The sequence below is a fragment of the Nicotiana sylvestris genome, chromosome 2, assembly GCF_000393655.2.
Source record: "Nicotiana sylvestris chromosome 2, ASM39365v2, whole genome shotgun sequence".
NCBI classification, from domain to species: domain Eukaryota; kingdom Viridiplantae; phylum Streptophyta; class Magnoliopsida; order Solanales; family Solanaceae; genus Nicotiana; species Nicotiana sylvestris.
In genome coordinates, this window is record NC_091058.1 from 21,501,632 (window position 1) to 21,516,663 (window position 15,032).

The 15,032-nt window shown below is 34.3% G+C and overlaps 1 protein-coding gene across 2 annotated transcripts; it reads right to left on the reverse strand.

Annotated features, from left to right (window-relative positions):
* Positions 1-259: 259 nt before the first annotated feature.
* On the reverse strand, positions 260-6,413 carry LOC104237760 (homeobox-leucine zipper protein MERISTEM L1-like). Of its 2 annotated transcripts, none has more exons than XM_009791979.2 (12): positions 6,144-6,413; positions 4,699-4,971; positions 4,437-4,554; positions 4,085-4,273; positions 2,950-3,390; positions 2,747-2,848; positions 2,339-2,539; positions 2,045-2,219; positions 1,681-1,952; positions 1,236-1,331; positions 758-1,141; positions 260-610 (listed from the first exon to the last, which is right to left on the reverse strand). In XM_009791979.2, the coding sequence occupies exons 2-11, from the start codon at positions 4,929-4,931 to the stop codon at positions 770-772; spliced, it is 2,199 nt and encodes a 732-aa protein (XP_009790281.1). In that variant the 5' UTR covers positions 4,932-4,971; positions 6,144-6,413; the 3' UTR covers positions 260-610; positions 758-769. The 2 variants fall into 2 exon arrangements, with proteins under 2 accessions (XP_009790281.1, XP_009790283.1); XM_009791981.2 differs by lacking the exon at positions 6,144-6,413 and adding an exon at positions 5,569-5,671.
* Between the last annotated feature and the right edge of the window lie 8,619 nt (positions 6,414-15,032).

The following is a 15,032-nucleotide window of genomic DNA, read 5'->3' on the forward strand; positions in this document are numbered from 1 at the left end:
CTCGTATAGTTAAAGAAAAAAAGTTTCCAAATTAAACTGATTTTGGTTTTTCGCCAAGAATATGATAAGTTGGAAGCCATGCATGACATACGGCTTTAAGAAGAATCATTTTACAATTTTCATTCAACAGATGGTCTAGACTTTAGTTAGTTTATACCTCTCAGCAGGAAAGTGATGCCATATATTTCAAAATCAAAATATTTCAAATGCAACAACTTGTGAAAAACGAATACACGAATTTGTTAGCAAACATAAAGTCTCAGAAGTAAAACTAAACTTCTTTCAAAAACACAAATAAATATACCAACTGTTAAAGCAAATTAAAAAGTCCATACAAAAGCTTTGTTTCTAGTTTATACTATATGCTGATAAGTAATAAGTTCCTGGTTTACATATCAAAAGTTCATTACTGGTGAAGTCAATACCCGAACCTACAAACCCTTGCAGGGTGGTGAAATGCCTACTGCTCATCTAATTTTTAACCAAAACAACAATCTCACCACATTGCAAGGATTTCCTTGAGGTGCGCTCTCGACTCCTTCCCTTTGTCTCGCAAATGCATGTGTATAATGCAACTTTCTTTTAACTCCTTTCTCTTCAAGGTCTGCCACTGATCACAAAAACACTACGATAAGTTCAAAATTTTAGACTGTAAATTCATAATAAGCGTTTAACTTGTATGCACTGAAAGTGTACAATTTCACTAATTTGGTAATTGCAATAAATAATTGGTGTAGTAAGTTAAAAGAAGTGTTACCTTAAATTTGGATCAAGCATTTTCGCATGTTACAGCTGTTTTAATCCTTTCAACGGTGCACTTGATGAGACTATTGACAGTCGCCACAGATCCAAGAGAAAGTTTTGCAGTAGGGACTGAATCAACCAATATCTGAAATGCAACAGTTAATAAAGATCCACCAACATTACCAATAACCTCTGGATTATCTCCACTATGATTTGTCGATCCGTCTGGAAGGATAGCAAAACCAGATGGTAGGAGAGCAACATAGTCAGGGTCACCACCACTTAGCACCACATTCATGGCAACGATATCGACTGGTGCATAAATAACATAAGAGCCTGTTGAATCAGTGGAGCTCTCTTGGAGTATCAACATATTACTCTGGTTTGAGTTTCCACTCTACAGAAACAGAGAAGCTTGCTTTAATTTTCTACGTACTAGCAAGAGTAAACACAAACGAATATAATGAGGTAGATAAATAAGAAGACCATACATTAACACGGAGTAGAGATACGCAGTTTCCAGGATCACGACCATTTGCAATATGTGCCATTTCCTGAACAAGCCCTCCATTTGAAAGAATATCCCACTGTACATAGTTAGCAGATGGTCAGATGACATAAAATTGATCTAAATTACATGGACATTAATAACTTTTGATGCATTCGGCCAAATCAACCAAAAAAGGAAAATCCATATGCAATGATGTGATTGAGTATCATTTATCATCAATGTGATAGTGGTGTAATATATCACATGACGTCGGTACAAGTTCAATAAAAGTTAAGTAGACCTATTACCATTTAAATTTGGTGACACAATATGTAAAATTTGACTTATATCAGATGATCAGTTTAACTTTTTTGGTTGAAAAGATAGTATAATATCACTATTAATAATATGCATCACAACATAGATAATTTGACTTAATGATTTACCTCACTTCTAGAGTTTTCATCCCGGAGAAAGTCAAAAACTCTCTTAGGAGAAACCGGAAGCCAAAAAGATGTTGCAGCACTCAAGACTATACCAGGAGGTCTCCCTGGATCATCTATACTCTTCCTAGTCATGACTCTAACATCATCGGCACCACTTCCAGACAACGTTGTCCACGTGTGAGTTGTCGAGGCACCAACACCAGCACAAAAACTCATCACCATTCTCTCAGCCAGTTTCAACATACTCTTTCGTCCGGCTGGACTTGTGATGACTGCAAATTATTGTTAACATTAATAGAGATTCACAATGAATTTACCATTATAACAAGGTTGAAAACTAAATCAAGAGATTTATTTGTATTACTTCCAACATCTCCTGTTGGGATGTTATTAGCCATTGCACTTGCAAGCCGTTCACATTGTCTATCTAATATTGCTACCCAGCGTTTTGCTCCAAATGCAAGACCTGAATTGACAAGAGGTTTGTAGATGCTGTGGACAGCTTTTTCATCCACTTCAACGTGTTCAACCCACGTAACCTAGAGAATAACAAAGTGTTAAAGTACATAATAGAGAGTTTAACTTTTATGCAGTGACAATAATTATAGGTTTTCTTACATTATAAGGTAATAGTTTATACTTTCAAAAATGGCATTACCTTGGAATAACCATTTGGCAATTCTTGAATTAAACAACCGGATGGCCTTCTTCTGCAGCGCGACACAGAAGTAGGGCGTAAATTGTCAAGGGAAACATCAACCACTGCCCAAGTTCCATCAGCATGTTGCTTACAATATCTCACAAAATAGTTCTCTCGAGTTGGAACAAGTGGAGAAGGAACCTGGAACTCAGCTGTCATCTGAAAAGTTAAAACATAACAACAGAAATATCCATTAGAATATATTCCATCCGTTTAAAAAAGAATGAAAGAGTTTGCAGTACTAGCTTCACATTTTCAAATAATGATAATAATATCATTATAGATATATACATACAAACATATATGTATATAATGTATAAAACAAAGAGTAGTACAAGAAGCATATCTATAGTAGTATAACAATACCACTTGCAATGCTCCATTATAATTTCCTGCTACGCCAGTTGACAAAACTTCAAGGGTCATTGCTTTTGATACTAGGCCAGCAAAAACATTTGTCCATTGGTTCTGAAATCAATACAATAATAATTAACAAAACAGAAAAATTCAGCAATGAAAAAACAAGAATGAAGAATAAGCAAAACCACAATAAAAAATATAATTCCTACCACATCCATCAAAATTTCAACTAAATTAATATGGTTCATGATAACAACTGCTGATTCTCGTGAGGCTTCAGATTTTAGTGCCAATGGTTTTGGGCCAATCCCTCGAGGGAAATTTCTAACATATTCCTCCTCACTTAAAATCTCAGTAGAATTGATGTTTGAGGTTGGCATCCATAAGGGTTCTCCAGATTGAGCCATTCTAATAAGTTCCTCCATTGCAGCAACAGCAAGTTCAATAACAATGGGCTTCTCAGAATCTGTAAGGCCTGATATTGCAGTTCTAAGAAGGTCACCAGCACTGTACATTTCTCCAAGAAGGCTTGATTGAGGCCTAAAACCAAGATCCAGTGAGCAAGATGCTTCCGGAGGAGGAATTTGAGGAAAATTAAGCAGTGGTTTCCCTCCAACATATTTCGCAGCAATTCCAGATATCCTGTCAATCTGTAGGATAAATACAAATTTAACTTTTATACTTCCGCCAAAGCATATTTTTATATAGTTGCAGTAAGCAAATTTATTTATATGTTAGGTGAAACAATCACACAATTTAATATGATACCAAAGCAAGGTCATGTGGGTTCAACTATCAATATCATATCATTATAAAAAGAATTTCTTACGTGCCTGGTCTATTGAAAAAAGATGAGAAAGCAAGTTAAACAGCATGTTAAGCTTTTATTTAAAACAAATGATCACGCAATTCAATACAGATATAGTAGTCTATAATAAGTTGCATTGGTTTTAAAATGAAAATAATAATAATAATAATAAGTTGCATTAGAAAACTGAAATATGAGGCAAATAACATTCTACAACATAGCTTTTAAAAAATGGTCATGAAACTCAATACCTATAGTGTAATAATCCATAATAAGTAAAAATAGTAACCTGAAAAATGCGACAAACAACATTTATAAAATATCAAGATACACTTTTTTTTTAACATTGTGAGTATTCGCTAGGAGCCGAGGGTCTTTTAGAAAATAACCTCTCTACCGTCATTAGATAAGGGTAAAGTATGCGTATATTTTACCTTCCTCAGACTCACTTGTGGGATTTCAATGGGGTTTTTGTTGTTGTTGTACTGTGAGTATTCGCTTCAAGCAAATATAGGACAAAATGGACATATGATTACCTCTTCTCTAAGACGAGCATTTTCAATCCTCAAGTGCTGCTCATCAAAGGACATCTCGCCTATGGCTGCAGGCCCTCCACAATTTGGGCATGCTGCATTGCTGAGTGCTTCTTTATATCTTACGTTCTCAGCTCGTAGCTTCTCATTTTCATTCCTCAACTGTGTGTTCTCAGATCGTTCATGTTGAGCCTGCAATAATTAACACCAAACTACCTTAATTTGCAGCAAGAATTAATGGATTCCCAAAATGTTTGAATTTTTCTCAAGCATTTACATAGCTTGATATTACTCCTAGATATTAAGAAAAGTCACTATTAAACCCTCCTCCCAAAAAAAGAAAAGAGAGGCTCACCTTCATTTGGGTGCGCTTGTTTTGGAACCAAAACTTCACTTGCAAAGGCTCCAACGCTAGTCGTTTTCCCAATTCTTTTCTTTGTTTATCGTCAGGGTGAGGGCATTCTTTGAAAAACCTGATTAAACACTGACGAAAGTTAGTTCAAATAACCAATGTAATGGTCTATTGATCATTTGCTTTACATTTAGTACTTGCGACGATTTCCATATGAATTTAAGTTATATACACTAAAAGTGTACTACGATAAGTATAGACTTACGATTCCATTTCTTGGATTTGATGCTGAGTATGGCGGTGGTAACGCTTCTTCTTATTTGGACGTTGATTTGGATCTTGATCATCACCTGAATTAGGAGCTTCCATGATATCAGTACCTGAATTGCTCTCGAATTCTTCATCTCGAATAAAGTCCATCTCATTTTCTGGTGTTTTATTATGGGCAGACATATCTAGCAAATGATGGTGGCTATCAAACATGTTTCCCTTAAACATCTTGACTTTATCCTTTCTCTTAAAGCTAAATATTTTTCATCTGCAAAAGAAGAAGCAAAAGCCCATCTCTGTGAACAAACCATACACATGCTAGATTATACGGAAGTGTGGACAAAAGGCAAAAGTTCAAGATTCAAAAGGAAGAAATAATTTAATTTTTTCACAAAACCATGTACGTATAATCACAAGCTGAAAAACTTGCCATTTTTTAATAGATAAAGGAAGAAAAAGCTAAGACTAATACTTTAATTGGTTTTTATTTTTGTTTCGCCTTCATAATGCTCATTCTGTAAAAAAACAATACTCCAACTGATGATTTTACAGTTTGGGATGTGAAGACTTAAAACTTCTATTTTTGTTCTAGGTTTTCTTTATTTGCTGCTTCACGGCGTTTAAGAACAGAAAATTATGGATTTTTGTTATTAAGAAATTATACTTTTCCTAGCTCAAGATCCAAAACAGATCTCAAGAGTGGAAAAAGAAGTATCAAAGGAAAGTGAAGAGAAAGGCATACACGTAAAAGCAACAAATAAAGAGGTGGATAGTCAAAAGAGGTAGTTCAAACGACTTACTTTTCTAGAATTGAGCTTCTCAAAATAATTCAAAAGACATCTTGCGGCAGAATTAATACACTCACCATATGATATAGCCCTTCAAACCCTAGAATGACGTCTTTCTCTTTCTTTCTCTCTCTCTCTACTGACTCTCTTGTCTCTATGCGTAGATAACTTAGGTTTTTTGTTTTGTTTTGACTGGCTACAAATATTTGAGGGGAAGAAATGACCTCGGTTTTGGGATGTCAAACAAAGACTTCATTTTTATTCTATATTATTTTCTCTGTCTTGACGTGACAAAGAAAAGAAGTTCTTTTCGACAGTGCCAAAAGAATAAAATGGGAAAATTATAGTAGTATAAGAACAAAAGACAGAGTTGACAAGGTGTGAACACGGACAATGCCTATATTTCTTCCTTTTTCTATAACTTAGGCAAAACTTATGTTATAACGTCAACGAATACCTTGGTAGAGTACTCCAACAACCTCTTTCTGTAATGGTATAACGGAGAAGGAATAGAAGTCAAAGCAAGAACAACAAGTAAAACTAAAACCTACCGCTTATACTAAACCTATAGTAGTTTTCTGAAACAAGCTAGTAAGCCTTTGAAAAATGCAAGAGAAGAAAAAAAGAAGAGAATGATGGAACTTTAACTTACTGTCTGTATGATGAGCCTTGGACAAAAGCAAGAAGAGAAGCAAATAAACCCCAAGGGTTTAGATCTGGTTTTCAGGACAAAGTATTAAACCACTTTTTGGAGGATGAAAACTTGTGTTTTTTTTTTCATGGACGGACAAGAAAGAACAACTTTTCTTGTGAAGGGAATTTAAGGAATGAAAGAGGATTTGGAGAAGGAAAAATGGGGGAAGGGAACAGGTGAAGAAGATGATGCAGTAGAAGGAGTTAATGCAGAGCGTATAGAGAGGATGAAATAGCATTAATGGCTGGTGGAGGTGTTAATGTTATTGTTGAGAGAGAGAGAGAGAGAGAGAGAGAATTGGCAGCTCATGTTGATGTTTAAATTTCCACTATAGGGGTATGGTGAAACAGACTTATTATGGTTTCTTATTAACAACAGCAGACACCTCATGCACACAGCTCAATTCTTACTGGATTCAAGAGTCTCAACTCTCAACACTATCTCTTCCCATTCCTTCATTTCCTCTAAGCTTATTATTATAGAGTACAGTAAAAAAAAATTCTTTGTAAAATTAAACAAGGGATAAAAAAGAAAAGAGAATTAACAACCTATTATTCACAGGGGTGGATCCAGCCTAGCAGTGCTAGGTTCAATTAAACTCAATAATTTCGACATGAAATATAAATTTATATGTAAAAGTTATCTAAAATAAAAATAAATAGTAAATATGAATCTATAACTTTAACAATATAATGAGTTCAATACTAAAACTTTTAGAGGTTGAACCCATAAAATTCAAACCATGAATCCGCCTCTGATTATTCACTTATTTTTCTCTGCATACTTTATTCTGTTTTAATTTAATTAATTGCCTCCCTACTAATCTTTTATTACCTATGAATCTTCTTGTTGATTATGTAAGTATGAGAAGGATCATTAAATTAGAGTTATTTGATGGTAGCTAATTAATAGAAGAAAAACGGATATAAGGAAAGTATATCTGTTTTTCTTCTTTAAATTTGTTATCATTTCTTCTTCTTCTTTTATGGCTGAATAAAGATGCATTTTACTAAAGGAAGTAAAGGAAATTGAACTGGTTCAATACAAACAAGAACTAATCTGGATAATTGGGTTCCAGTAAAGGGGAAAAGTTCCAAAATAGAGTTATTTAACATCAAATAACTCTAATTATGATGATCTTTCTCAAACTTACATATATTGTTTTTTAATAACTTAGACACGCTGACATGTTATATAGTTTATTTGAGGATATTAATCTCACATTATAAATGATTACCCGTAGTTATCTTTTAGATGATTATATTTAAATTTATTGTATACGATTAGTGTAATAGAAGTTAAACTGTATATTTGACTCACTCCATTCTTCTCAGAGGGCACGAGTATATATACTCCACAAAAAGTATCCAGTACTCCTCTATGTATATTAATATCGATATATTAGTGCAGTTAGGTGTAAGTTGTTTTATAGGACATTCTAATGGATATTCTAATTTTGATCTCCTTACAAAATTATGAACGTCTTAATATCTCAATTCCATTGGCATATGAATAATGAAATCATGACTAAGAAATATTAATGAATTTCTTAAAATTAACCTTGATTAATTCAGCTTTATAATTTTCCTTTGTTGTGATCCGAGCACATCGTCGTTTAAAAAGAAAAGAATGAAACTCTTCAATTTCATTATTTCTTATCCACTGCAAATGCAAAGAAGATCAAAAGAGAAAGATGACTCTTGTTTACTTTTACCGGTACCAAGTTAATTTCGAAATAATAATAATAATAATAATAATTTATTATTATTTCTTTTAATGAAAGCTAGTGTTTGGCGGGCCCTACCAGTATACTAACAGTCAATGAGTAAAAGCACTCAAAAGGGTAGAGCCTGCCTCATATTTTCGCAATCCTATCCTTGAAATCGCAATGAACACATCATTAATGGATGATAACTACTTTCTAATTCTGTAAATCTAATGGTCATTTCTTTGTTTACTTGCATTCTTAACTTTAAGTAACAAGATAAATACTGTATCAGCATCTCATACATGAAATCACACACCTAGCTATCAGATTTTGATGTTCAAATATGATCATATTAGAATGTCCGTACGTATTCGTTGAAAAAATAACTTGTCATCTCGTATTAGAGTTAGACCATTCTCTATTCTCAATTTACCAAATATTGGACACTCCTATTATATTGTTAAAGCTCTAAATCTCTTGCTCTAGGCATGCCGAGATTGTTAAAATATTCCACATTGATTAAAGTCATTGTTTTCCTTATATAATAGGAGTAAAAAGGTTCCACAATACAGAAATAAGCCGCTGCTTCCCTTATATAGTCTGGTGTTATTCTTATCTGACTCAAGGTTCATTTTGCTTCGCACAATATCGATGTGTACAGTACTCTTATGCTCTCTCCCTCGATCTCTTCTTCACACACACACATATATATCCTCATATGTATGTATATATGTATTTCTGGAAATGCAATACTCAGGTGAGAATCCGATATATATTATGATTAGGGGTGGCAAAATGGTTCAAAGAAAACAGTTAACCACCCATATTATCCACTAAAAAATGGGTTGGATAATGAACTTTTTAAAAACGAGTTAAATATGGATAAGAACCATATTATCCATTTAGAAAATGGATAACCAATGAGTAACCAATGGATATAATTTTTACATTTGTAAAGCCTCAAATTGAGGGTTCCTCAAGTTAGAGAGATTAAGAATTCTCCCAAAAGTGATCGAAGTCATGGATAATATGGGTAACTCATATTATCCGTTGGTTAACCCGATTTTTATCCGTATTAAATATAGGTCGGGTCGAATAATTGGTCCATTTTATCATTACCCGTTTTCAACATGAACCATATCCGACCCAACCCGTCCTTTTGCCACTCCTAATTATAATTTATGGGTACCAAATTTGGACAGCAGCGACAGCTTTCTCTTTAGCATCGGTATCTATCTCGTGGTCCCATTTCTGGATAGTTGCATTTCGTACGGATCGGAGGAGGCTATCTTTGATAAAACGTACACTATGAGTGGGTCTTTAATCCTTCCCTAAAGTATTAAATTATTGTTATTATTTTTAAGGTACTAATATGTAGGAATCTTAGTAAACTAACTTGTCTCAATTTCAAACAAAAACTTAGAGCACAGGCTATGAAACTATTCGCTTGCCCCGTTTCACAAGTACACGAATTGAACCCTATGCCCATGACTGAGCAAGAAATCAATCCATGGCTTAAATACATATGTACAAATAAAAATTCAAGCTTTAATAGATAAACTGGGATGTACTGCTACTATATATAATAATTATCCCTAAATTATTACGTTTATCTTCTGACACACACCATGAGCCCGGAATCAAAATGTGTTTTTTTTATTCAAACTACACAAATAGGTGGTAAAAAAAAAGTTACATTTTTATATATAGCGCCACAATATCTGGCGCTATACATTAACAGTAACGGAACCGTTAATGTATAGCGCCAGGTATTGTGGCGCTATACTGTAAAAGCTGACATGGTCAGGTATAGCGCCACAATACCTGGCGCTATACATTAACGGTTCCGTTACTGTTAATGTATAGCGTCAGGTATTGTGGCGCTATAACAGATTTTCCTGGCCCCACCAATAATTTCGGACTTCAATAATTCAAAAGCGTATAGTGCCAACGTTTTTGGCGCTATACATATAAAAAAAAAAAATCTGGCTAGCCATTTCCTATATAAAGAGGTTAGGATTGTATAGAAATTCATCCAAAAAAATTTGTTAACTCTTGTTGAAACTTTTATTGTTCTTAAATTCTCCAACAGTTTTTCATTATGTCTGACGAGCGTACAATAAGAGTTTCATTATATTGGATGGGGGGGGTGAGGTTGTGATGGAGAATAATTCTGTGGGCTACAGTTTACCTGCTCAGTGTCATGTTAAATTGCCACTTACAATAGAGTACGATAATTGATATCGTTATTATGCAAAAAACTGAGTGTGAAGAAACGTTCAGTTATAGTTAAAGTAACCGGAAGATATCCGTATTCCGTCACTCCGCAAGGGGTTGTTTTTTACTCGGAGTTTAACATCGACGATGATGAAACTTTGAGTGATTTTTTTGAGGACTCCGGACGAATGTCGGGAATTTCCTGTAATCACAATGTTGGAGATGTACGTGAAGGTCGAAGACGTTCCCAAAAACGAGGTTGTGCGTAGCAGAGATAACCCTCAGTTATCGGGTGGTTATTCTGTAGCAGTTTTTGCTGGACAAGTTCCGGATGAAAGAGTTTTCATTGATTTAAACTTATCACTGGCGGCGAATGAGCAACGAGAAAATAATTTATACCATGCTTTCCATAATTCACAAGACGAGTGGTAAGCTTTAATTTATATTTGTGTTAATTATGTATATTTTTGGCATACTTGAATTTGTATTAACGCTCATATATTTAATAGGGGGTACCGGCCGGATATGAATTTTACAAGTGGCCCATCCGGTAGTCATCACCTAATTGAAAACGTCCATCATGGAATTTCATCACATTACGACTTGTAAGTGAAGTGATATAAAACCATATGGATATCATTTATTAATTCAGTAGCTTATATTTTTGTTGGTTGTGCAGTGAAAACGAGCAAGTTGAACCACCTGTACTCACTCAATTGACGGAAAACGACATATTACATCGGAATCTGGCAGATGCACAGAGTGAGGAACAGAACAGTGATTACGATAACAATGCCGATGAATCCGGAGACGAGACACCCTTTTTCGTGAGGTTGGTGATGAACAGGATGAGGAGGAAGGACCTGATTTGAAGAGAGACCCACCTAGACGAAGAGTGTACGAGTTCGAAGTGTCGTTTCATTCAAGGGAGATTCCTTACATTGATAACTTGCCAACCGTGCCAGATGTGGAAGCTCTCACAAGGGATTTTGATGAAATCCGGACAGCAATGTGGGATGAGTCTAGACCAACGGTGCTTGCAAAGGGGATGCCTTTTCCTGATAAAGCACGCTTAAGCAGGGCTTGTAAAATGCACAACGTAAAAGAATGTCGTGAGATGCAGGTATGAGAGTCAAGTCCGATGGTATACAAGGTTGTTTGTCGCAGGTGGTTTTGGCTATGTAATTGGATGTTGCGTGCGACCAAGAAGAAGACAGGTATGTGGAAAGTGGGTAAATATATTCCCACCCACACATGCGAAATGGACACATTCAACGGTAATCACTTCAACTTGGATATTAACTTGATATCTCTTATACTTATTCCGCACCTCGAAGCATCCATAAGGTATACAATCAAAGAGTGCATTACATCAGTCCACCAGGAATATGGCCATACCATTACCATGCACATATTATTTGAATATATTGTCACCTGTAGAAGCAGCAGAAAGCCACAAACGTCTCTCTGTGTGCCGATGCAATCCCGACACATATGCCTGTACAGGTATGAGATGATAGCACCACCCCAGCTGTAGATGGTTGTATCCTCGAACCGGGCAATATGATGCAAAAAACGGAGGCTCACTAGGTTCCCCGAAGTGTTCGGGAACAAAACCCCCCCAAATAGAAGAAGCAACAGCAACCTCGTATATCGCTGTACATCCACCTCCGCTGACTCGTCGGTGATAGTATGGTGGATCTGCACCAGGTGGTCTCTAATGAGGACCAACTGTATACGATTGGACCCAGACGCTACCTCCTCGTCCTCCGGCATGAAACCCATGAGCATGTGCAGCATATCCCAATATGCCTGCCGCGAATAATATCTCATGGTCGCAGGCAGTAAAACTGGCAAGCCATCAGCGGACAAGCCATATAAAATCTCAGCGTCCTGCAGTGTGATGGTGGCCTCGCCGATTGGCAAATGGAAAGTGTGCGTCTTCGGTCGCTAGTGCTCAATCAAGGCCGTGATCAAAGCATAGTCGAGCTGTATCCGACCAATCCTAATAATCCTATATAATCTCATTTCCTCCAGGTAATGGACCACGCGGGGATGTAGAACGCGGGGAGGACTCAAAAACTCCACAATAGATCCACTCTCCTAGCCCGGAAAGTCTGCGTAAGCAACTGTCCGTCCCATATATACTCGGATCTATGCTGGGGCTGTAGGACTAATAGATCCAACGTCCGAGGGCCGGGATGTATAGTCGCGTCCATGTCGTCAACTGTAAACTATCATTAAACTATCATTAATAATTATGTGTTTTTTATTATAATTTAAATTCATATTTTTTAATAACTTAATTGTACAAATTATATATATATATATATATATATATATATATATATATGTGTGTGTGTGTGTGTGTGTGTGTGTGTGTGTGTGTGTGTGTGTTTATTATAATTTAAATTATTATTTTTTAATAACTTAATTGTACAAATTATATATATATATATATATATATATATATATAATTATGTATTTTTATTATAATTTAAATTATTATTTTTTAATAACTTAATTGTACAAATTATATATATATATATATATATATATATATATATATATGTATTTTTATTATAATTTAAATTCATATTTTTTAATAACTTAATTGTACAAATTACTAATTATGTGTGTTGATACAATTATTAACTTAATTGTACAAAGTTTGCATTTTCAAATACCAATATAAGATACTTAAATAAAAAGAATTCTAAGCTAAAATACTATACATTACTACGCTACAAGGCTCTAAATTTTACTACGCTACAAGGGTCTACGTTTTACTAGCTAAAAAGGTCTGGATTTTACTATGCTAAAAATAATCTAAACTAAGCATAAACAACAAATAAATTTAATTGCAAATAAAATACAAAACGGAATAAAAAACATATATATAAATCAGGATATTAACAAACAAATTTATTTTACTAATTTATATTTTATTAGAAAACACTAATATTAAATTCGGATAAATTTAACATGCTAGTTTCGGAAAAAAAAACACAAACCGAAATAGAACACATACAAATCAAATAATATACATTATTATAAATGTTTCAACTTAAAATAAATCGAAATACCTCGATTTAGAATTTTAGCAAAGCAAAAAGATTGAAATTTTGACTCCGGAATTGTGAATCAACAATAGCACGAAACTCTACTCGAATGTGGGACTCTTTTTCTACGAGTTTTACGTGTCGGGGGGAGCAAATTTTTTTTATTTTATTTTACAGAAACGGGCAGAAATGGTGGGGGGGGCAAGAAGTGGGGAAGAGTTTTAAAAAAATAGGGGATGGATGGAATCGGAGAAGAAGACGGAGGGGTATAAAAAATCTATGTATAGCGCCACAATACCTGGCGCTATATATTAATGCGCTATGTATAGCGCCAGGTATTGTGGCGCTATACCTGGTCATGTCAGCTTTTACAGTATAGCGCCACAATACCTGACGCTATACATTAACGGTTCTGTTACTGTTAATGTATATCGCCAGGTGTTGTGGCGCTATATATAAAAATGTAACTTTTTTTTTACCACCTATTTGTGTAGTTTGAGTAAAAAAACCACATTTTGGTTCCAGACTCTATCTTCTGGCCCGTTCTTTTTTTAAAATCTTCTACCTTTACATCTTTTTTTCCTACTATTCTTTAACTTTATGTCTCTTCATTCTTTTTTCATGTGTCCGATTATGTAGCTCTCGTTTGGCCATAGATTGTTTCTTCATTTTTAATTTTTTTTTAAAAATATTGTTTATGAAATATGATCATGTTTTGGGGAAAAAAAATTAAAAAATTTCAAGTTCCACCAGAAATTGGTTTGGCAATTTTTGGGTGGAATTGTTTCTTCCACTCACAAAACTCGAAGTTTTTTTCAAATAAAATGCATGTCCAAGCACAACTTTAACTTTCAAAAAATATTTTTAAATACAACTTCAAAAGCTCTTTTTTCAAGTTTCAATAGCCTAGAGTCGAAATTCATTCCAGAGTCATCGTCTTCATTTATAATAGGAATTATAATAAATATACCAAATGTGAATAAATAATAGTATAAATCTACTGAATTCTAATTCAAATTTACATATATAAAAAGTGAATTGGAAGCTACTACTAATAACAGGGGTACAATGTAGACGACTTTGGGAATTTAAGTGGGGACACAAATTTTTGTTGGAATTTGAATTACTCTTAACTTCTCTATGATATTAAGTACTCCAGTGCTATGTATTTTCATGTTTACTGTTTTTGTTGGAATTCGAGAAATGAACTATCAAGAGAACAAATAAAATTGTACTTGTATTATTTTATCAATAAAATTATGTTTCTTCATATTTATATTGTGATTACAATTTATTTTTGTATCACAAATAAATTGTTGGAAGCATATAGCACAGAAGAAATAATGATTGGTTAACAAGTTAGGTGGTATCAAATTCAAAGTGTCTATTTTGCTGAAAATGTGAAAATGATGTAACCATGCATCAACCATTATAGCAACCAAATTATGGAAATAATTAGTCTGAAATATTTTTATTTCAAAATACTGACAACGGTATAAAAAGATAATGACTACTGGGGTACTATTATTTTTTTTTCTGCAAAATTATATATAAGAAAATCTTTAGGTTCCATTAAGTTGATTCACTTCATTACTGTTAGAAAATTTTATTAATCACCTCTCTCAAGTTCCTGTGAATGGTCATATAATTATGATTTTTTTTTTTTGCTAAAGTTATATAACTTAATTTTCTGACATAAAAATCATATAAAATTTTCATTAACTCATACAAAAATCAGGCTGGAAGACAAGCGCCATCCTATGAGGCAAATTCGTTCCCCCAAAGTGGATGATTGCTCCTCTTTGACAATCTATCCTGGTAGAGCCCTTTTCGACGGTTTTAGAGAAGGAAAATCCTTTT

Coding starts and splice junctions, on each gene's coding strand:
- LOC104237760 (XM_009791979.2), bottom strand. CDS start 4,931: ATGTTTAAGGGAAACATGTTTGATAGCCACCATCATTTGCTAGATATG. Junction 2,540..2,746: donor ATAATGGAGCATTGCAAGTG/GTATTGTTATAC, acceptor TTAACTTTTCAG/ATGACAGCTGAGTTCCAGGT. Junction 1,332..1,680: donor ATGAAAACTCTAGAAGTGAG/GTAAATCATTAA, acceptor AACTATGTACAG/TGGGATATTCTTTCAAATGG.